A 23,251-nucleotide genomic window follows, 5' to 3' on the forward strand; every position below is an offset into this window, starting at 1 on the left:
CAATTAAATCACATAATACTCCGAATTAAACTTGAACACACAAAATGCTTTCTTTCAGTATTTCATTTATTTTATAAAAACGGGAATGCAATTAACAAAAGGTTTATGTACCTACATTAGTGTTTCAGATTGTACCGATTTAACACAGGCAGCGTGCTACTGGACACACAAGGCTATTGCACACGAGACAGTTCATACAACACAAATCATACATACTGTACAAAATACATACATACTTACATACAAACATACATAGTTATTCATGTATTTATTATAAAACATCACAGAGTCAAGCAACACAATGAAGTGACAGGTACGCGGTTCAAATCACCTCTCCATCTGAGAAAAAAAAACAAAAAAACTGGGGAAAGCAAACATCACTGAAGCTGCCAAAGTGCTTTTCACCATTTCTACTTGGTCATCTAAATGTAAAAGTTCATATAAAACACTGAGGGAGAGGAGAGTTTATAAATGTATGGTTACAGGAAGAAGGTTAGTATAACCCTGAACAACAGGAACCGGACGTTGAAAAACAGGACTTCCTGAGACTGAAGGAAGTTACACTTTATAGGATGTTAGAGAAGGAGGATGAAGGTGACCTCCCACGAGGGCAGATCCCCCCTCCTGTGCATCTGAAGCCGGATCTTCTCCTGTTTTGTGGGGAGTCCAGGGGGTCTTTGGGGAAAACGTTTACACCTTTAGCTGCACAAGGCATATGGCCGGCAGACGAGAAACCAGGATGTTTTTGTTCATGGTGCTATTTAAGACTTCACAGTGAGAGTGGCCGACCCTGTTCATCCCACTCTCTGCTCGTCAATGACTTGGTAATTCAAAAATTATGATCAATAATAATACTGTCAACGATGGAGCGCCCGCCCCAAAACACTTCATACATACATTCAGCCTAATTCCCCGAGAGGAAGGCACAAACAGAGACAGGACATCGCTGCTACGGCGCTGCAACACTGTCAGGACGATCGGTCCAATTAGTCAAAAAAACAAAAAGCATTGAATAAAAAACGCATCAGTGCCAACTCACTTCAGGAAATGTGCTTTCTGATTCGGTCTTCCTCCACGGAAACTGTTCAAACATACGAGAGACAACAGTGAAAGCGAGAGGGACAGATGAGGGGGGGGTGTTAGTGATGGAAGCCGGAGTATATCACACATACATTAACACTTACAAATAAGTTAGAATGTCATGCATTAAATGGAAGCAGATTACGCAACATTTTGTTGTAGTTAATTCAAATGGTTTAAGCAAGGTTACACGGGGTATATAGCCCTGGTTCTGTTTGTGCTGAGTGAAGGTGATCACCGGAGAGCAGCGCGGTCCGAAGCTCCAAAGCAATCTACAAAAGATTTGCATCGTTCCTGGAAGGAAACAACTCACCATAACTATGAGAATATGCACGTTATGTTTTTCTATTTGGCTTTTAAATGGGGGGGAGGGGGTTAAAAACAAGATGACAGGAATATACATGAACTCCATATTAAAGAATGAGAATACCCATGAAAAAAAAGAAGCTGTTTTCACATTTCTGAAAGTTCGCACCGACTGAACTGGTTTCCCGTCTTGAAGTGAAACCCGCTGCGATCCATCGGACGCTGATTGTGAATTCACACACGTTTGATTGTACTGTAAAAGTCTGCGTTTACGCCTCGCCAGGCGTCTCAGTCCAGGATGTGCTCGCTTCTTTTTTTAACAACATCACAGCACAGCCTCTCACACACACACACACACACGTTTCTCTCCCACACACACTCCGATGTCTTTGCACTAGTCAGACACAGGTGGTACAGTCCTGCATGATTGGTATGGTCTGGTGTTCGTGCTTGTTGGTGCAGTGTTCCAGAGAGCTGGAGCTCTTGAGCGGGACCAGGCAGCGGTCAGAGGGACGCCCGCTGTGCAGAACCCCCCAGCAGCACAACACACGCAGGAACTCCTTCCTCATGTCCTTGCTGCGCAGCGTGTAGATCAGCGGGTTCAGCGCCGAGTTCAGGGTGGCGAAGCCAAAAAAGATGTCCGCATGGTTGAGGATGGGACAGAACTGTATCCTGCACGACGTGTCCAGCAGGAGGATGGTGAAGGCGGGCAGCCAGCACACGATGAAGACGCCCAGCACTATTGTGACAGTTTTCAGAAGGGAGTAGGCCTGCGAGTTGGTCGCCTCCTGGTGGCTGGAGCGCACGATCAGGTAGATCCTCACGTAGAGGATGACGATGGCGAGCAGGATGAGGCCTGAGATGGTGACCACGAAGAGGATGTACTTCTTGGAGTAGAGCGGCAGCACGGCGGAGCACTCGGGGAGGTCGTTGATGCAGTTCCAGCCGATGATGGGGAGTCCCCCGAGCAGGATGGAGGTGACCCAGCACGCTCCGATCAGGAGGAACATGCGGCACGTCTTGGTGGAGCCGTACACCTTCACCTTGGTGATGGCGATGTAGCGCTCTGTGGCGATCGCCAGCAGGCTGAAGACCGAGGCCGCCAGCGCGATGAACGCCGTGCCCTCCCGGACGAACCACTGCACCGGCATCAGGTCGAAGGTCCTGGACCCCGAGAGGAAGATGTTGGCGATGTAGGCGGAGCCCGCCAGCAGGTCGGAGAACGCCAGGTTGCCGATGAACAAGAACATGGCGGAGTGGAACTTCTTGTTGCGGCAGATGGCGATGAGGACCAGCAGGTTCTCCAGGATGATGATGGTGCAGAGGACCACCACCACCATGTTCAGCGTGGTCAGCTGCTTCTTGTTGTCGATGCGCTTGGCCAGATCCTGCATGGTCATGTTCTTGGCGAAGGCGTAGTAGGAGGGGATCAGACTCTGGTTGTAGTATTGGGAGTACTTGCTCTTCATGGTGACGGGCTGGCAGAGCACGGCGGCTTTACGGCAAAGATTCATTCACACGGCGGAGTGGAAGTGTGAGGACAGGCTGGGAGGGGGGGCGCCTGTCCCACGGTCACGTCTGAGCAGCTCGATGTGGGTCACCTGCACACACACAGAAGGGAAGGTCAGCTGCAGGCAGGAAACACACTGTGGCAGCATTTTAACCAAGCACTCGCCAAGGCAAGTCCTGCAGGAGAACAGAGTAACCAGGCAACAACCTGGAAACACGGAGCAGCAGATTAACAAACGTCCCCCAGGTGATCTGACAATTAACTGATTCAACATGAGGAGCTGGCGTTTGCATTTTAACACAGGGAACACACATTTGTGAAGTGAACACCCACGCAGGCAGCAGCCTGCTGCTGCGGTGGGAAAGGAATGGAAAGTAATAATCCGGTGGCTCACGAGGGAGTTGTATGTTATCATAAAAAGTGACTCTGTGGGGAAACTTCCCTCACTCAGGAGGAACACTATCATGCACAGGGCCGAGCCCATCTTCAGGTGAGGAGCCTCTGTGAGCGTCGGCGCTCAGACAAAAGGGCCGGAGGTCTGAAGGGGGACATTCCAGGAACCCGGTCCGAGCACTCGCTGTCAACACATGGCATTGTTGTGGGAGCGAAGCCTTCCACTCCACTGAGCTACCTCTCGAAACTTCAGCATAGCTGGTGGATCAGCCAGACGTCCCCCCCCCCCAACCAGTTCACACAGCCAATCAGACGGAGGCCTGAGAGGAAAAGGGGGGAGTTTCCCCGACTTTAGAAAAAAAAGAAGCTACAAGTAGTACATCATACAGCATTTGCATAAGCAGAAATATATTTCATAAAAACATGCTGTTTTCAGCCCCTTTAATATTTTAGAATCACGTTAAACTAATTATATAGAACGCGTTTTTAATGTTATCACGATGTCTTGTAATAAATGCTTAGCAAAAATATGCAATATCCCTTTGTTTTCAGTTGTATTTTAGCAGTAAACTGAGAGCAGCACAAAGGCTGAGTACACTTTAATATCTGATTCCAACTGATGTTATCACCATACTCAACAAAGTGATCGTGTATTATATTATATCAACATAGTTTTGACATTCTTAAGAACAAACGTTTCATTGATGAATCTAGAAAGTAATCGTCAGATTAAAATATCGTTATAAGTATTCAACACTAAATATTTCCACATTGTGTGAAATCACAAACACACGACCTCGTGTCTTCATGTCATAATTATGTTACAGTCTGAGTACATAAACAAGCATACGAGTGTGAAACCAATGTGACCTCATAAAGTATGGTGTTTTGAAAATAAGCACCCAAACAAATGAACCAAAAGCCCTTGTGGACCACTAATGTGGCTTCAAATGAGTCACATGGCTCTTTCTTCGAGGAGGAAAGCAACCAAACCGAAATAAAACGGGGGCTGCAGCTTCGATCTGGAAATCTAATGAGAGCTGCTGTCTGAACGCTGTCAGAGGCAACAGGAGGGCTCTCCAGAGGCGACGCTGGAGCGTCTGCAGCTCGGCAGCCGAACTGGAAACCTGCAGTGGAAACCTGGAACCCTGGTCTCTCCTCTGGTGGGCTTCCACTCAAACACCCAGAGAGGCGACGACACAAAGCCAGACGGAGAGCATGCATGTGGAACGGCATCTGGACACAAAGGCTGGAATCTGAGACATGACTGTGACGTCCACACACACACACACACACACACACACACACACACACACACACGCACACACACACACACACACACACACACACACACACACACACACACTGATTGTCAGACTAAAGCATCCTCTGACTTGGACCCAGCAGCCGGTTTCCTCCAGCAGGAACAAAGAACAATAGTGTCCCTCTGAGTGGATGACGTTCAGCCTTCATAACTTGCATTTGGCTGCTGCAACTGTATCATAGCAGAGATGGATTTAGAGCGGAGCACCAGCTTATCAGAGCCCCCCCCCCAGCTCCATTAATAGACACAAATAGGAGGCTTGATGCTGAGCATATGTGCCAGCTGCACCAGCACAATGACATTAGGGTACATTACTGCATCCCATAATGATTTTAACTGGTGGAAAAGTCTGCTGGTGTGGACCGGCCCTGCCCCCCCACAGGCCCCGGTCTGGTTCTCGAGGACTCGAGGTCGTCCCGTCACCTTCAGTCCTCGGCGTCTGTCATTAAAGGGATTGAGTTGTTTGTGTGTGTGTGTGTGTGTGTGTGTGTGTGTGTGTGAAACCTGCCGGGCTGGTTTGCCGACAGCAGCGTCTCGTCGCAGCCATGCCCCGCCCCCCCTCCACCTGCCGAACGTGTGCCGTTCAGGTGTTTCCACGGCGATTGGTGGCCGGTGGTTAGCCCCTCCTCCCACCGCCGTGCCCCAGGGTTTGACCCACACATCACCGCCACACTTCCACAACACACACGCCTCGACCGACGACTCCGTTCTCTACTCCACTGCAGCATCGCAACACAAATCTAATATTAAAGTGTCTAAAAAGATTGGAAATGTGAGAATTGCAACCAGAGGCAGATCTAGTTCTTGTGCATCAGGTGACGTGTCACCCTCATATCTGTCCAACCAATAGATGCACGATGCATGAGAGATATCCTGAATATCATTTTGTTTTCTTAAAAGTAGACCTTTAACCACGATGATAGTATTTGGAACAGCGAGTCCGAGGACGTCGGTACAACCTGATTTGTTCCAAGTAGAAATAACATTGTGAGTTTCCGTTCTCACGAACACAACGCTGAAAGTAAAGTGACGATGCAGGTGAAGGTGCAGAAGACAGGAAGACAAACAGCATGACTTCCTGTCTGGATGTCACAGAGGAGAGGACGCGGTTAGACGACGTGATGATGAGACAAACACCTGTGGACACGCGAGAGACAGGATACGCCATCAGACAGCTTCCCATCACCGCTCCTCCTCCTCACCACATCCAATCACAGCTCCGCCTCCTTTTCCGGAACATTTCGGCGGTTCGTACCTCCAAAAGGTGATTCAAAACGGAGCGTCTGAAAGCCGACTCCTTGTCCTCCTAATCCCAACGAGAGACGGAGGTGTCCTCTCCATCATGGAGGCCTGACGGCTGCACAAAGGCCTCAAACCCCCCCCCCGCCCTGAAACACCTGATAAGCCCCAATTAGCAGAGTGTCTGCTCCACACCTGCTACCTGTCACACGCTGGCCCTACTTTCTCTGGGGGAGGCACTCCGAACAGAAACTCCCGACCCCTGGGACCCAGAGTCCACGTCACACACGTTTCGGCCCGGATCAGAGCGGCGACTCGAACCTTGTTAGTGTATCTGTTTTTTGCATCTAAATGTTTGTTCACGGAGGAGGTTTGTGGTCTGAAACATCCTGTGACACATCTCCATCTGCCCTTCACACTCGCTGCTCACGAGCCGCCGCCGTGGCACCGATCCGTTTTCACTGCAGGCCCACAAACACACAGATCTCCTTTGTTTGGACTAAAATAAGTTAATCATGCACATTTTTCCATTTCAAGGGAGATTTAATGACTTCCTGTGCCCCCGCCCGGGACTTTGCTCCAGGAATAAGACTCGAGGTGATCCGTCACTGATTCACAGAAAAAAGCATCTGCTGCTGTGATTTGTTCCTTCCTTCTCAGCTTCACAGCATTCAGGAGGAATCATCATTTATCTCCAACAGAGCTTTGCTTTAACTGCACACAGATTTCACCTTTCTTTCCCCATCTGCTCCTTTAATTCAGCTTCTTCTCACTCAATCCTGCCGGTTAATTAAGAGAATTAATCCTAATTATTCAATTAGAACATATTAAAAATGAATGCTTTACACTCCTTTGCCCGTCCCAGTGATGTTATTTGGCTCAATAGATTGTATTGCGTGTTTGTGAGAGTGAAAGTGGTGGTGAGCTGGGGGGGATTTCCGCCGGGTCGGTGGAACAGAAAAGTCACGCATCAAATTAGCAGCTCGGACAACGCTGCTGCTGAAACGAACCAGGGGGTCGCCCAGCGGCCTGATTAGTCCACGTGAGTTAGAATAGAAGTATTTCAGAGGCGAGAGCAGCTGCATGTGAGATCAGGAGTGATTGTGAGATAAGGAGCTGAACAACAAAGTCAATCGAGACAGGAAACAGGCGTCTTTCAGTGTTTCAACCTCAACCAAACGTGTGAATGTGACTGAGCTGTTACGGCAAAAAGGCTCCTCGCAGGAAATTCCACATGCAAAGCAAAGCAAAGGAATCGGATCGTTTCCCCGAGTCAAGTGTTGACATGCCAGACACACGGGGGGGAAACCCCCCCGACTGTCACCACCACAGACCACAAACTACGCTGGAAGATAGCAACCCACACTCTTCCTCTTGTTCTTACACTTTAGAAGACGCTGTCGTCTTCACACCGGCACCAAAGCATCCCAGAACACATCTCACAGCCTCCAGATCTCAGCTGGAGGTAGTGGGATCGTCTCTGGATTCACCTCTTGGCACAGAAAGCAATATTTGACCATTTCTGCTCCATGACACAGATCTCCTCTGAACATCCAGTGACCATGCACCGTATTTAACATGTATTTGCCATCTTCTGAAAAAGGCTCAAGACTCACCTGTTCAGACTTCACCTCGACTCTACATAGCATTAAAGTACTACTTTACTCAGATGAGGAACAACACTTGTTCTATTTTTAGCTCTTACTTTATCGGCAATGATACGTTGTGGTTTCTTTGTTCTTTGTAAGTGGCTTTGGACAAAAGCGTCTGCTAAATGACCTAAATGTAAATGTATTTAAGAGCAGCAGCTATGTGGGCACTAAACAGTAAACTTTTCTCTCTGACTTTTGCTTTTCTGCTCTACAAACTCTTTATATTTTTCCACAATCATAAGAAAGTTTGGCCCCTCCAGCTCCAAGCGTCACAAGCCACTGCACACCATTATGGCAGGGTCTTTTTATTTTCCATCCCAGAAACCCGCGGGACGGAGCGTGTCGGCTGGCGGCGTGTCGGCTGGCAGGTGGCTGCAGCGTCTCTAGTCCATCACCGAGCCCTGCAGGCTTCTCTCCCCCCCTCTCTCTCTCTCTCCCCCTCTCTCCCTCTCTCTCTCTGTGCAAACTCTTTGACATCAGCTCCACTATTGATCGTCCATCGATATCCAGGGAAAAAACCCATTCATGTTTCCAGTATGGCCTTTAACTGGCACGGAGAAGACAAAGGACCTTGGCCACAGAGGCACAGCGACTATTTAAGCTCCTCTGCTGTGAAAATAAACACCGAAGAGTTTGTGCATCACAGCTGCCTGATCTTATCTTCAGGCCGTTATCTCCAAAACAGCGAAGTAACGATGCAGAGCTGGGTGAAGATCAGCAGCAGCTGCCTCAACTTCCTGCTGTGGTACACAGTGAGTTACCCAAAGTAGAAATGCATTCAACCTCAGGATGACGAGCCACAAGAACGTGGTTCTCTAGAAACCAGCCGGCGGTATTGAAGCGACGTGGTGAAGTCCAGAGAGACAGACACATTCAGCCTGTTGTGTTGAAACCCCGGCGGCTCGTGAAATCACCAGACTGACGGGGTTTTAAGGGGAAGTGTGAAGGAGAAAAGAGAGCATGTTTCAGTACAGAGATACGAGGACGGGCCGTAACGTCTCCGTTTCTAGCTGAGAGAGGAACTCGACTGGGGAACCACACATTTACCAAAAGAAGAAAAAACTAAGTGCATCTTGCCAAAGCCATACACAAATCACATCCTTTTTTTAAAGAATAGAGAAGTATTTAAGTTTGCATCAGAGCGATGATACCTGCCGTCTCTTTGTCTGCCACATAAGTGTGTGTGAGCTGCTGGATATTAGAGTGTGTCCCCCATACACGCTGCTTCACCCTTTAATTAGGGATTACCCTTTCGCTCGTCAACACTGTGACAGTTTGGGTACAGCCTCGTGTACGGGGGTCCCCGTCTGTCGCCACGGTAACAGTGACTTGTTGTCTCTGAGCTCAACTTTGCGGCTGCTTTTATTTACGGCAGCTGTTCCTGAGGCTCTTAGAGCGGCAGTGAGAGGAGCTGGAGACAAAGAAGTGTAAAACTAAAAGGAAAAAAGGGCATCATACAGCCTCAGGAGCCGTAACCCGCATGACCCCCGGTCTGCTCCAGTGGGGGGGTGGGGGATCTCCAAGGGTGGCGCCTGAGAGGCAATTACTGTAATACCTTCAGCCTCGGACCATCGCTGTCAGCTTAACTCACTGTCTTTCAAATGATTTTATACATCACTCTATTTTGCATATTTGCCTTTCATGCTGCTCCGTGATTTGAGCCACATCGTCTCCCCTCCTCGTATATTTTAAACTTCACCACAGAGATCAAAAGACAAGGCCACAAAGAGGTGATTAAATGTACATCAAGAAGGATTTATTTAGCACACATCTGGGGCAGACATGTTCTTACAGTCGCCTATTAAAGACTTCATTACAGCAAACTGTGCAATCAGCTCTGTGTTCAGGAAGCTCGACTTTCTCAGAACTGTGTGCCCAAATCCTCCTGTGTTTCATAGCCGTGCTGATAATAATAACATCATTTACCACTGATTTCTGCAGCATGCATGTGCAAACTGTCCTGAGACCTGCTCAGCATGAAAAAGGTGATAGTTTTTTCTTAGAACCACGCTGGAACGGTAGACCACATGAGAATGCTCTCTGACAGAGTTTGAGCTGCGTGAATAGACGGGTGTTAACCACACGCCGTCCTTCATACCACACGTGCAGGTTGCTGTAGATGCAGTAAGTGATGTGTCTGTCCGAGTCCTCACGTCTGTTCTTGATTCAGGTTTCCTCTCACACCTTCCCAGGTCCTGGTCTTTACAACCAGCCCTCCCCTGATGAATGGCTTTGAACCCTCCTTTATGTCCCCTTTGTCTCCTATTCTACCCTGCTGCTACACCTTGAACTCCACCCCTTCTCATGTTCTGTTGGGAAACTGCGAGGTTGCCGTGAGAACGCGAGCCATGACAACATACATCCAGACAGGAGGGTTAGCTGGGGGTTGCCGTGAGCATCGCCTCAGACGAGAGGAGGGAAGGCGGGCGATGGAAAGCAATGATAGCATCTACAGGCCGACACACGGCGGGCACAAAGCCGCCGTGATTGCTGATAAGATGGTGGCTTGATGGAGGCCCTCCATGTCTCCTGGTGGACCAGCGTAGGAAAACAGCTCCAGACTCCTTTCTGGCAAACACGCGTCCATTAAGCTCTGTTGTTGGAGAAAAACACGGTTGCCTGGAGAGGGAACATTGTTGTGTCCACACACACACAGTCCTCCAGCCGCTCCTCACTATTTCATACAATCGAAGCACTTCTTTCTGCCTGGAAGAGCTCATTTATTTCCCGACAAACTCAACTCTGGCATGAAGGCTTTCTATCGTTAACCGACACAACCTGCATTTAAAGACCCGCCATGCAAGGAGACCCGAGGGTCTTCAACCTTACCGACACCCCGTCTGTTTTATGTCTTGGCATCAGAACACGAGTGTAACAGTCTCTTTTATGCAGCTTTAAAGGCGTGTGCCTGATTCTGAATCTGTGCAGGGTTCGGGCAGCGCGGCGTGCCAGGGCATATTCTGTAAAACTAACAACCTGGTCAGACAGTGAGTTTTGCTGCGGCGGAGCTTTTTCAGACAACAGCTACTTGACTTTGACCTCGACAACGCTCCTCTGAAATGGACATGTTTGAGCAGTTTGTCACATTAGCTTTAAGTAAACAGACTGCACTTCCACTCAATCGGTCTGTTGCAATGGAGCAGTCTGGCCTTCGTCGTGACCGGAGGTTAAGTCCATCGTGTCTTTAAAGCGTGGAAAGACCGAGGCTGAGGCCTTCGCGGGGGAAAACCATCTTAATGGCTCCTTCTAACGAAGCGCTTGGCCATTTTCTTTAAAAGTCTGTCAGACGTGAGGAAAGTTTTACTTCCACACTAGAAGAGATCAGCTACCAGACTCACGACTCGGATGGTGTTTCCTGCGTGGAGGTTCTGGAAATTACAATATTGCACCAAACCTTTCTCATGTATCATGTGTCATGTCAGTAGGTGGCGCTATGACTATAATTCAGCATATATATTCAGAGTTTGGAGATTCTGCTGACTGAATGTGAGACGGATCAGTTGAATCATCTGAGCGGAGTTTTGGAAAGTTCCACATCTCAGTGACATCATCACTGAGATGTGTAATATGTCTGAAATGATGACAACCATGTGCGTACCAAATGTCATGAGTATCTGAGCAACTATGTCCCAACGACACGACCACAGCCTCTTACACAGGCATGAAAGAAATCCCAGTGTATCCCACATGTTCACACCTTCTTCCACCGAGTTTCTACGAAGGTTGAGTCCACTAAAACATGAAATCTAAATCATTACCAGTTTGAACAGTAGAAGGTTTTATGGCATCCTAAAGTCCTCAGATGTGTTGGTTGATGAAACCTCGCCGTGTGTTTGGGGCGCTACGGCAGAACTTTGAGCCTTTTCCACCAGTCCTGAAGGGTGTGCCAAATCTTTTGGACTTTCCGGCCTCTTTGGCGCCCGAGTCGTCATGAATGGATTGGACAGGCTCTCGCTGACTGCATGGGGCTACTCTAAATCCAACTTACTCCTGGGTCTGGGGAGGTGGGGGTCTTCAAGTAATCCTGTTGAGTTCTCCAGCTGCACAAACAAAGCTGACTGGATAACAAAGGCTTCCAAGAGAGGAGAAGAAAGAGGAGGAGGAGGAGGAGGAGGTGAACCCAAACCACAGCATCTTCCTGTGTACCTGCTCCGAGATCGAGAGCGAGCGAGAGCGCCGTGAATGACCGGGAATCAGGAAACCACGACATGACCACACAGATTAAGCCCCGCCGCTTTACAACAGACAAGTGTGCGGTTGTTCCCATCTGGTCATAAATCGCGCCGCCGCCGCCGCGACCTGCAGGACGGGTTGCAAAAGTACCGCCGGCCCAAAAAGCCGGAAACCTGAAACCTTCTCCTCCTCCGGCTTCCTCGTCGTTGTGCAGAATGTTTGTGGAGCAACGTAGCAGTGAACCAAAAACCACATGTTAAAAAGGTTTGCAGCATTACGTCTAACTGGTCGGAGCTTGCAACGAGAAGAAGAAGCCCTGAAAGCTTCAGGAAATCCTGGCGTGCTGCTACAAGCAGCAGCAGGTCACGGGGGGTCTCATGGTTTGTCCTTGGAGTGGAAGAGGAATGCACCAGGAGACCAGGAGACTGATGTGTTGTCATTGGTTAAAAAAAAACGCCTTCCTAATATAGTCTCCACCAAATATCAGTTCATGTAAATGTTTATATGATAATCACAACGGCCGACGGCTGTTTGGAGAAGCAGAGACAGATAGAGCGAGTAAGTGTGCATCTGTTTCTCTACCTGCCAGCAGAGAGCCAACGCCGTCTCCGCGTGACCTTTAGTGACATCACGGCGGAGGAGGAGGACGCCATGTTTACTCCCTCTCCGAGCGGAGACACTCCCAGCTCTTGGCTGCGAGCGCTGCATGCTGTCAGCTGTGTGTTGTGACTTGCGCTTCGGCAGCTTGTGAACAGAAGGCGTTTATTTTGCTCCGGCTGCCACACCCAAGGAAAGTGTTTTCAGCAGAAAGAGGGGGAGTAGGAGCGAGGAGCCTCTGCAGAACTCCCATCACAGAGTCCACATGTATGAACACACATCGTCTCCTTTTGAAAGTCCCACGTTGACCGCCAACTGGTTTGGTTTAACCAGGTTGCCTCCGTCAGGTTGCCTCCACCAGGTTGCCTCCACCAGGTTGCCTCCTCTGATCTGCAGCGAGTGCCGACGACGAAAGAGAAGCGAGGGTCCCAAAGGAAAAGCCTTTCCTGCTGCTTCCTCCAGCAGGCCGCTCTCAGGCCGGAGCTGAAACCTGAGCATCCTTCAGGGAGCGACACCACCCACCCTCCACCACCCACCACCACCCATCCCCGCCTTCAACCCCACACTGACCTGTTACGTTAAAGAAAGTCCCACAAACCCCGTTCCCACCACTCATTTATTAAGCCAACCATGCACGGATACGTCCATCTATTTATTTATGTGTTCAGCTCATCTGTTTGTCCTGAATGCCGTCCCTCGGGGTCCCCCATTGAGACGGGGTCCGATTACAGAGGCCATGTTGGAGGGAAAAACCGGGGAGCCGGATCAGCAGCGAGCCGACCCTCAGCTGCTGGACTGAGCGCTCTAACAGAGAAGATGCTGTCTGAGGCCGGACGCCTGCAGCTTGAGGAGTGTCTGGCCGACCAGCCGAGGCGGTTCACTGCAGCACCCCGGGGTGACGCTTTGCCCAGCCAAGACCATGATGGGGGACGCGTGTGTGGGCAGCAGCCTGGCAGCGCTCATGGGCGGGTGGCGGTTTTGTTCTGGTGCAATGAGCCATGTGGTCACACTGCAGACGGCATGATGCCCTGTCTTCAGCCGGCCCAAGGCATGCTGGGAGAAAAACCTGAGTCCATAAGGTGGCCGTGCAACCCCCCCAAAGAAAGCACAGCAGCATCAATGAACCTGCTGACAGAGCCTTCAGCGCTTCACCCCCCCTGATGTTATCACAGCGAGATGTTTGCTGCTCTTAACTGGCTCTGCAGCTTCCGTGTGCATTCAGACTGCGGTTTGAGAGCCGAGATAAAGTTTCAGACAGCGGCGGCGTGCAGGCCGAGGCGTCCACAGGATGGACGATGATGGATGGAGGAGGGGGGAGGGGGGGCTTTTATCTGGGCAATAAACATTAGTGCCTCCTCCTTATCACCTTATCTGGCTGAGATTGGAGGATTCTCCAAACAACAGGATGCCTGATGGCCGGACTGCTGACACCTACGTATCCCTCTCTGCAGGCTTCAGTCGACCTCGCTGATAACGTCATACTGAGGAAGTTATTATATATATATAACTATAGTCATGTATTCAGATGGAGCCGTCCTCTGGGAGCACATCTCCGGCCCCACCAGATTAACTCCTACATGGGGATAATGGGGCTTTTGTCTTATTAATACATCCTTTCAATACAATGCCTTCTTTAGAGTGACGGATGAACAAGCCTCAACAACATCGGAGGGTCAGGGGGGGGGGGGGGGCACAGCAGGCTGCGCAACGGCTCCAATGAAATGTATGGAGGCCCCTGGGAGGACGCAGACACACACACACACACACACACACACACACACACACACACACACACCGACAGATGTAACCCTGCGTGTTAATATTTAACTCTGCTGTTATGGATTAAACTGGCTGGTTTCTGCTGTCAGACCAACGGGACTTCCTGAAGACGCGTTAACGTGGTATCTAAACGTTAACGTGATTAACGTGAAGCAGCAGCAGCATGCAGACTGTCACCTCGGTGTGGTGGACGGAACTCACCCATGAGAGAGAGGGAGATCGTGAGAGCAGAGAAGAGACGCTCCGGTCGGGTCTTCCAGACCTCCTCACATGTGTCCCCCAGCGGCGCGGCGACGCTCCGACCCGGACTCAAACACACAGCCTCCCGGTGACAATCACAAGTTTGCTGGAGGACTCGACGGCGGCGTGTCTCGGCGAGTCTTCGGTAGATCCATACCGGGCTGTGTGCGCCACCGCGGAAACGGTTTGGAGATCAGCCCGGGGAGAGGACGACGAGTCCGAAACAACCAGACAGGAAGAAAAGCACGAGGAGACTCTTCTTCTTCTCCTCTTCCTCTCTGAAACACACTTTCTCTCCCGTCGCTCTAATCCAACACGTCTGCTTGTCCTCCTGCTGCTCTCTGGGAACAACAGCTCCACGGGGCTGGAGCAGGGAGGCGCGCGCACAATACGCACCCCCTCCTCCCTCCCACACACACACACACACACACACACACACACACACACACACACACACGCACACACACACACACACACACACACACACACACACACACACACACACACACACACAGACACACACACTCACACACACACACACACACACACACACACACACACACACACACACACACACTCACACACACACAGACACACACACAGACACACACACACACACACACACACACACACACACACACACACACACACACACACACACACACTCACACACACACAGACACACACACTCACACACTCACACACACACAGACACACACACTCACACGCACACACACACACACACACTCACACACACGCACACACACGCACACACACACACACACACACACACACACACACACACACACACACACACACACACACACACGCTGTGTGGAAACCTATATGCCCATAAAGAATCGGAGAATATAAAACTATGAAACCTGATTTTGCACAGCACTTAATATGGAAAATATATATATTTATATTTTAAAAGAGCTATTTCTGGAGCGTTTTCTTCTCCAGCGCACAAATGAAGTCCAGATGTTCCACCTCTTCACTTCCTCCCTCCGCGCTGATCCCAGCGTGAACCAGAGCCCGCTCTCCGCAGCTCATCCTGGCCCGGGTTCCCCTCATGCATGTCTAAAGGCAGCGGGATGTGATCAATATACATAGTCCAGCGTTACAGCAGCGCGCTGCATGCATGATAATACTAATACTACTACTAATACTAATAATACTAATACTAATACTAATAATAATAAAGCATCAGAGAGCTGCTTCTGGACCTTCAACGTGCTGCAGGCTGGTGAGTCACCGCCGTGGTCTCCCTGCAGGTCTGAGGCTGAGGAGGGTGAGGTGAAGGTAAGTCAGGGCCTGTTAGTCATCAGGGCTGGGCCCAGACACACTCACACACACACACACACACACACACACACACACACACACACACACTCACACAGGGCAGGTGCTGCTGGCTGCAGTCAAAGAGCCTCCTATCAACCCTCAGAGGAGGTAATAATGTCTTCCCTGCCATTACGCTGAAAGTCATCCGAGAGGCGATGATGTCATGTGTCTAGCTGCTGTGTGATGTTGTTATTGGATTTCTTAGTTATTATCTTTAAAGCAAAACATCTGGGAGCTCCTCGGCTTCCGTGCTGAAGACGTTTGCTCCAGTTGTTGATGTTTGGTTGCACCAAGGTGGAGAAGATGAGATGAATGAGTCCCACTATGGGACATCGCTGGTGTTTACAGGGAAAATAATAAATACGTAAACATTATAAACAAAGAAACCATCTAAAGAGTGTGGAGATCATATGTCGGGATAAGGAAGGAAACACTCATTCACCCTTAGATCAACTCATCTAAGATTAGTTGTGTTGTGTGAATCCAAATAGAGGTGGAGGAATGAAAAGGAATCCATTTGGAAACAGTAGGAATTAAACTTTAAAATGAGAGTTAAACTGACGTTAGAGACAGGTTTAAATCTGGTGTTGCCCCACTGTTAAAGTGGAGCAACGTGATTTCATCAGGGTTTTAAAAGACTCCTTGTTGGTGCAACTCGATGATGATTCAGGGCTTAGACTAAAAGTGACCACAGTTCAAAGGGCAGGAAGCAGCTGGTTCGCCTTCAGACTCGTCTCACCTGGATGACATCACAGAACGCACGTCGACGTATACAGACAATATGAATCCATACGCAGCAAACACAAGTCAGTTTGACTCATGTCGTGTCTGCTGATGGTTTACTGATGGGGGGGGGGGGGGGGGGGGGTAGAGATTGTGCAATCCACTCTCACCACGCTCATCCCTCCTCCTCCTCCTCCTCCTCCTCCTCCTCCTACGCAGCAGCAGCTGGTTTGTGGGAAGTTCTCGCTCTGAAGGGAAAAAGAAGAGGAACTTCACCATCGTTCTGTCCTCGATGGAGACTTTAACGTTAACGTCTTCACCGTTTCACCTTCAAAGCTTTTCAGTCGATCCGTCTCCGCCCGCCGGCGTCTGGCAGGTCGACTGGGCGGAGGCTCGGGGTGGGGGGGGCTTTATGGACTCTTGCTGTCAGTGTGTTTATGATGGGACTCTTTAAAAAAGCTGCCCCACTGCTGTGTCTCTCAGTAAGCTTTTAGGGGAGGGGTCAAGAGCCCTGACCTCACTTCCTGTTGGGGCTCCTCACAAGCATTCCATTGTCTGTGAGAATGTGCATGGGCCCGGGGGACTCTGCACATCTGGCAGCTGTTATTAGCAAACTCCTGTGCCCCCTCCCTCCCTCCATCCCTCCCTCCACCCCCCGAGGAAGATTACTTCATGTGCTGGTGGGTGTGTGCCCCAAAGTGCACCTCGAAATAAAGCCTCTGGGAAGGCATTGTTTCATTGTGGCCGGACTGAATCAGGTAGAAACGCCAGAAGTTAGAAGTTTGTCTCCACGAGAACAAACAGCAGCGTCAAAGCAATGATTAGTTATTTGCTTTCTTGTTGCGGTTGGATAAGATGATAGGTGATGTCCCGTGTGTTTGTTCTGGACAAACACTGAACGTGTTGTTGGTTATGTGTCGTTCAACACTGATCAGATTCACCGGCCCGGTGAAGGAGGAACATGAAATCTACCGGCTTCCTGTTCACGGACATGAATGCATGAAAACCACGCCAATGGAACGGGAATTACCATCCATTTTCCTCTAATTAAATGTATTCACGTAATTATACATGACGTTCATGATGCAGATGATTCATAGCAGCAGGGATCTTTTCACCTGATTCAGCAAAAAAAAAAAAGAGAAGAAGCATTTTTCTCCCTGACGTTATCATATTTAGAATGTGCGGCCCCCGTGACCCCACTTTGAACCTACCGCAAGTGGGGCAGGTTTTAAGTTTGAGACGGGAACGAATGCAGCAACAGAAAGTAGATCAGCACCCACAAAAGAGGAGCGCATCACATTGTCTATGACTCATCTCCAGATAGACCTTCTCTTCAAACGACTCAGCAAGACCCAAAAAAGGCCAAGCCTTGTCTTAGAAGAGCGGCCAAATCTTCTACGCTCCTACTTTTAGAAGCAGGATTCCACTGGGGAGGTCATTAGCAGCCGTTCTCAGGCTCTGTGTTGTGTGACGGGGATTTCCATCCCGTGATTCGATGAAGAAGCAGAGATGAGAGTATGAAAGACGAATCAATCCAGACAAAACACGTTGGATGAAAACAAACTGTGAATTCAGAACAGAAACTACAACTAAAGGTCGCTTCCTCTTCCACAGAAAAATGCCAGAGAAACCTTCCTCTTTTCTGCACGGACGCTCGATGTCGATGGTATTTTTAGCGCCGTCAACGTTCCTCAGGTCACGTGCATCAAAGTGGTGATGTGATCGGATGACGAGGGGGAAGGAAACGTGCAGTTAGCACCTGGGAAAGGCTGTTGTCGCCCCTGTTCTGGGCAACGTGACCAAATGAATTCTGGGTAGAAATCCTCGTTGCACTGAGATTAAACAGCCTCACACCAAATATTACTTTTACACACGGCTTTACTGGCTCTGTATGCAGGGAATCAGTCGCATACCAGGAGCAAGACATGCAAATGGAAACGCAGCTTTAGTTCCAAAATGATTTATTTCCTCTTTTTCATGCTAGTCGAGGTGAAGTCTGAACAGGTGAGTCTTGAGCCTTTTTCGGAAGATGGCAAATGACTCAGCTGTCCTGACATTAGTCGGGAGTTCGTTCCACCACTGAGGCGCCAGAGCAGAGAAGAGTCTGGACTTTGCTGAGTGACATTTGTTTGATTTCAGCGATGGTGGTACCAGCCGGCCAGCTGAAGTAGAGGAGCCAAGTGCTCGCTTCGGGGCGTGAGGTTTGACCAGTGTTTGAAGGTAGATGGGTGCCGTTCCATTGATGGCCCTGAAGGCCAGTGTCATCGTCTTAAATCACCAGTCTGTCTTCCACCACAAGTCTGTCTTCCACCACCAGTCTGTCTTCCACCACCAGTCTGTCTTCTTCCACCACCAGTCTGTCTTCTTCCACCGGTCTGTCTTCTTCCACCAGTCTGTCTTCCATCACCAGTCTGTCTTCTTCCACCAGTCTGTCTTCTTCCACCACCAGTCTGTCTTCCACCACCAGTCTGTCTTCTTCCACCACCAGTCTGTCTTCTTCCACCACCAGTCTGTCTTCTTCCACCGGTCTGTCTTCTTCCACCAGTCTGTCTTCCATCACCAGTCTGTCTTCTTCCACCGGTCTGTCTTCTTCCACCGGTCTGTCTTCTTCCACCAGTCTGTCTTCCACCACCAGTCTGTCTTCTTCCACCACCAGTCTGTCTTCTTCCACCGGTCTGTCTTCTTCCACCAGTCTGTCTTCCATCACCAGTCTGTCTTCTTCCACCGGTCTGTCTTCTTCCACCGGTCTGTCTTCTTCCACCAGTCTGTCTTCCACCACCAGTCTCTCTCCCAACACCGGTCTGTCTTCCCCCATCAACCCTCTCCACCTCATTTCCCTTCTCTGTGATGTCACAGTACACCCTCCACCTTCCCTTGCTGCTGTCCACCACACTATATCTGATCGTTGCACTTAGATCTCAGGGGAACAATAGGAGGTACAAACAGAGCCTTAAATAATGAATAAATGGTAGTAACAGTATCTGCTGCGTTGTTGTTAGACTCATTAAAAGGTAGAATCTGGGGCACCGTCCGTCCGGTTAATAGACACAGACAGCGCTTGTGGCGGTGGAGTTTGGTTTCTCCTGTCGGCAGCGAACACCACGAGTGCTGCCTGGAGTCAGGGCGGCTTATCTCCCTCTGCACTCCAAACAGTGGGCTTAAGTGCTGGCTGTGCCTCACGTCTCTGCTGTTCACAGGTTTAGAAGAAATCTGTCCGGCCTGCATTCACTCCCCCGAGACCTGCAGTGTTATCTTACCGCTTATCTCCCAGAGCATCAGAAAGCTTTATTTTGCCCGCACAAAAGAACTCAAATTCTTTTTACACTTGATCTGCTGACTGTTGGGGGGTAGCGTCTGAGTCCCTGTCCACATTCAGGTCATACTCTCACAATGTCTGTCCTCTTGTGTGTCAGCCATGACTTTAATTGTTTGTGTGTAACTGGAGGACATTTTATCAAAACAAATCATTTTTTCCTTTCATAATTTTCTCCCTGGTGCTTTTATAATTTTTCATCGCTCCACCCCTCTACTGTGGCGTCTCACAGGAGTATAGAGTTACCTTATTTTTACATTGGGGCCTGAAAAGACCAGTTCCCATGGTCCAGTCCTGCAGCGGTCTGTGTACTGGTTGCCATGCTGGAGTCTTAGTATGGGTGTTGTGTTTACTGTCCTCGTGGTCCGCGAGGAGAACTGTGTGAAGGGGGCCCACATGCTCATGACTTGTGTGGCTTCCTGCAGATTAGTGCCGTGTTTATAGAGCCTTGCTGAAGTACCCTTAGCAAAACACATTCAAATCCACCATCCATTATGAGAATCCTGTCTGTTAACATCAGCAGCGAGCGCCTGGTTTTATAGTCATTCGGCGGTTGGAGAAGGTGTCTTTTCGGCCACAGATTGATCCCCTTTGTCATTTAATCTTCAGAGGCATCACAAAAGGGCAAAACTGGAAATCTGTTGTTTTGACCTGAAACCATATGGCAGCCATCAGAGGCTCCGCTCACATTGGCAGAAGAAACTCAACCCCGACGCTAATCTCGCTAATTCATCCAGCAGAAAGTAAGTTCAAAAGGTTAGTCATAGGTTAGCATGTGCATGCGTGTGTGCGTGTGTGTGTGTGCGTGTGTGTGTGTGTGTGTTAGTGGTAGTGCAGGGCAACACTGATCTCAAAATAAAGCTCATTAGCAGGAATCAGTCATGATTTCTCCGTTTACATGGAGGCAGAGATGGCCATGAGATGCTGATGTGTCACATCTGTAATAGTCATATAACATCTGGTTTCATCGACCTTGGCCGGGTTTCAGAGAGCGCTCTGTTGAGGTGAGAGAGAACTAGTGCAGATGTTGCACGTTGCAAACCACCGGTCCTCTCTGTGTGCTCATGCAGAAGGTTTCTGCAGAGTTAACGGCGAGTGGAGGAGCCGGCGGAGCGGTGAAGGAGTTTAAATAGAAAAAGGGATGGAAGTGTGTAAGCACAGGAGGGAAGGAAGTGGAGTGAAGTTGGTCAATAGAGGGTAAAATAAGCTTTGGGTAACCAGGTCAAGCGTGCACCTCTGTGGGAGAAGCTCGCGTGCTGCACGGCCGGATCTCTTGTGTGTTTTTGCTCGAGGCAGAACGATCCCTGTTTGTTTGTAAAAGTCTACAAAAGAGTGTTTGTGCGAACACGGACGTCAAAAGGTGCACATTTCTCTCCCCGGGGGTCAAAACTTATCTCCTGTTTCCCAAAGAGAGGCTGGCACTTGACTGCCAGGGGTCAATGCTGGGGGGGGGGGGGGGCGGGGGGTCATCAGATAAGAAGGATGGGGGAGACTTTAATCCAGCCTCACGACCTCCGCTGCCTCCGCACACCCGCTCGGTTAAAGGCGACCTTTCACAGAGCCGAGCCATGCCGTGGATGTGGTAAAACATATAAAGACAAGGTAGACAAAGAGTGTGAGGAGGGAGGGGGGGGGGGGCAGCAGGGGTCTGAATGTCACACTGTCCTGATACGGCCTGAAGCACTTGTGTCTGATAAAGCCGGTCATGAGCATGACCGAGACGGGACGTGGCCCAGACGGTCACATGGACCTGGAATGGATGACCGAAGGCTGTGAAATATGTAATTTAATCTGCTAAACAATCGACCTTTCAGTGAATCCCAGCGAGAGAGCCGGGGTTAAACGTTGAGAGATATGTTTCTGTGGAGCTAACGTTAGCACAGTTAGCACATGAGTAACGTTTATGAGATGCTACTGAACGTCTACACACTGCTTCTTAATGAGTCTTCTGTCTGGACCTCCCGGTGATCACGTCTGATCCGCAGCCTGTTAGCTTCTATCTTTATCTTTTCACTTCAACATCCGGGATGTTTCCTTTCAAACACTTTCTGTCTGCTTCTCATTTCCGTTTCCCCAACAATTAGATAACGTGTGATTGTGTCACTCTCCGTCACCTTTGAACCGGAGACAGGCCTTCCCCCAGCTTTATTGATGCACACACACACACACACACACACACACACACACACACACACACACACACACACACACACACACACACACACACGCCACCCGGGAAGCCACGCTTTGATCAGCACTCTTGTACACATTCTTCCCACCGTCCTCTCCCTTCCCTCCCGGTGTTTATTATTGGCTGCAGCTGGAACACCTCCGAGGTCGCGCTGACAAAAAGATCCCGCCGCCCAAAAAAGCAGGACCAGCCCACCTCTGTTTGACTTCCAGTCAAGTTAGTGTGCACCACCACTGTGTAACGTGTCACCGGCTCTGTGGATACACTGCAGGTTGTCCTCTATTCAAGAGAATTTCTATCAAGCTGCAGCCGCTGGGTTCTGTTTCCAGTGACCTCTGACCTCTCTGTGTGTGGAAGATAACAGTGACGAGGCTCAATTATGAACCACTTCCCTGTTTGATGAATGAGGTTATCCACAAACGTTCTTTAGCACCAACGGGTTGAGTTTAAAAAGGAACAGCTTCAGTCAAGCTTTCAGTATTTCAGGTTCTCCACTCAAACAATAAACCAGCAGCTACCATGTGTTTGTTGACAGAGACTTCCTCTGAGTCATCTCATGTGTTGCATGTTACAACGTGGCGACAAACACACTTCAATCACAGACGCATGCCCTTCAAATACATCTCTGGTGTCACATGGCTTCTCTAAAGGGTTCCTGAAGGTTGTCTCTGAGGGATCAGGATCAGGCCAGCAGAAGGAAAATGACATCGTGGTCATATTGATACAGCTGTACTCTAAATGCACCATGATCTCACCGGCCACATCCAATCAGGTTCAAAACGACTTCATCCCCCACAGCCAAGTCTGCAACAACCTCGAGGCAAGGCAGGGAAAGTTCCCAGAATCCAACCACCCTGCATTTAATCCCTTTCATTCACGTTAAAAAAGCACAGAACATAAACAATACATTAGAAGACAATTAGACGCTACACACTTGCTGGGGAGCTGGCGGCCCGTCGTTAGCATGCGTGCTAATGGCAACCAGACGTCACTGATGAGACATGATGACTAAAAAAACCTCCGTCAGATTTCTCCCTGGATACGAACGTGTGAGTGGGGTTTTCACATCATGATGACGGTGAGCTCACGCTGCTGCTTGCCAGCCGGGCCGCTGGGAGACGGGTGAGTCACGCCGTCGCAGCCTGAGGTCTGCTCCAGGGGCCGATCGGCAGCATCCAAACGGACGGGGAACCATCCCTCCGTCGGTGGGTGGAGGACAGGAAACACAAAGTGAGAGGTGTGCATGTGTGTCTCAACCCTGTTGTTTGGGCAACGGATTGCACCATAAAAACTGACGAATATCGCTGCCGGATAAGAAAACAGAGAAATGTGGCTTTAATTACCAGCTCACAGGACTGTACAATAACTGGCGGTAGCGTCG

The 23,251-nt window shown here is 49.6% G+C and overlaps 1 protein-coding gene across 1 annotated transcript; it reads right to left on the reverse strand.

Moving 5' to 3' along the window:
• Positions 1–48: 48 nt before the first annotated feature.
• On the reverse strand, positions 49–14,640 carry s1pr2 (sphingosine-1-phosphate receptor 2). The gene is made up of 2 exons (XM_084036295.1): positions 14,255–14,640; positions 49–2,987 (listed from the first exon to the last, which is right to left on the reverse strand). The coding sequence occupies exon 2, from the start codon at positions 2,898–2,900 to the stop codon at positions 1,785–1,787; it is 1,116 nt and encodes a 371-aa protein (XP_083892421.1). The 5' UTR covers positions 2,901–2,987; positions 14,255–14,640; the 3' UTR covers positions 49–1,784.
• Between the last annotated feature and the right edge of the window lie 8,611 nt (positions 14,641–23,251).

This window comes from Eutrigla gurnardus, assembly GCF_963514095.1.
Source record: "Eutrigla gurnardus genome assembly, chromosome: 20".
Classification (NCBI taxonomy): domain Eukaryota; kingdom Metazoa; phylum Chordata; class Actinopteri; order Perciformes; family Triglidae; genus Eutrigla; species Eutrigla gurnardus.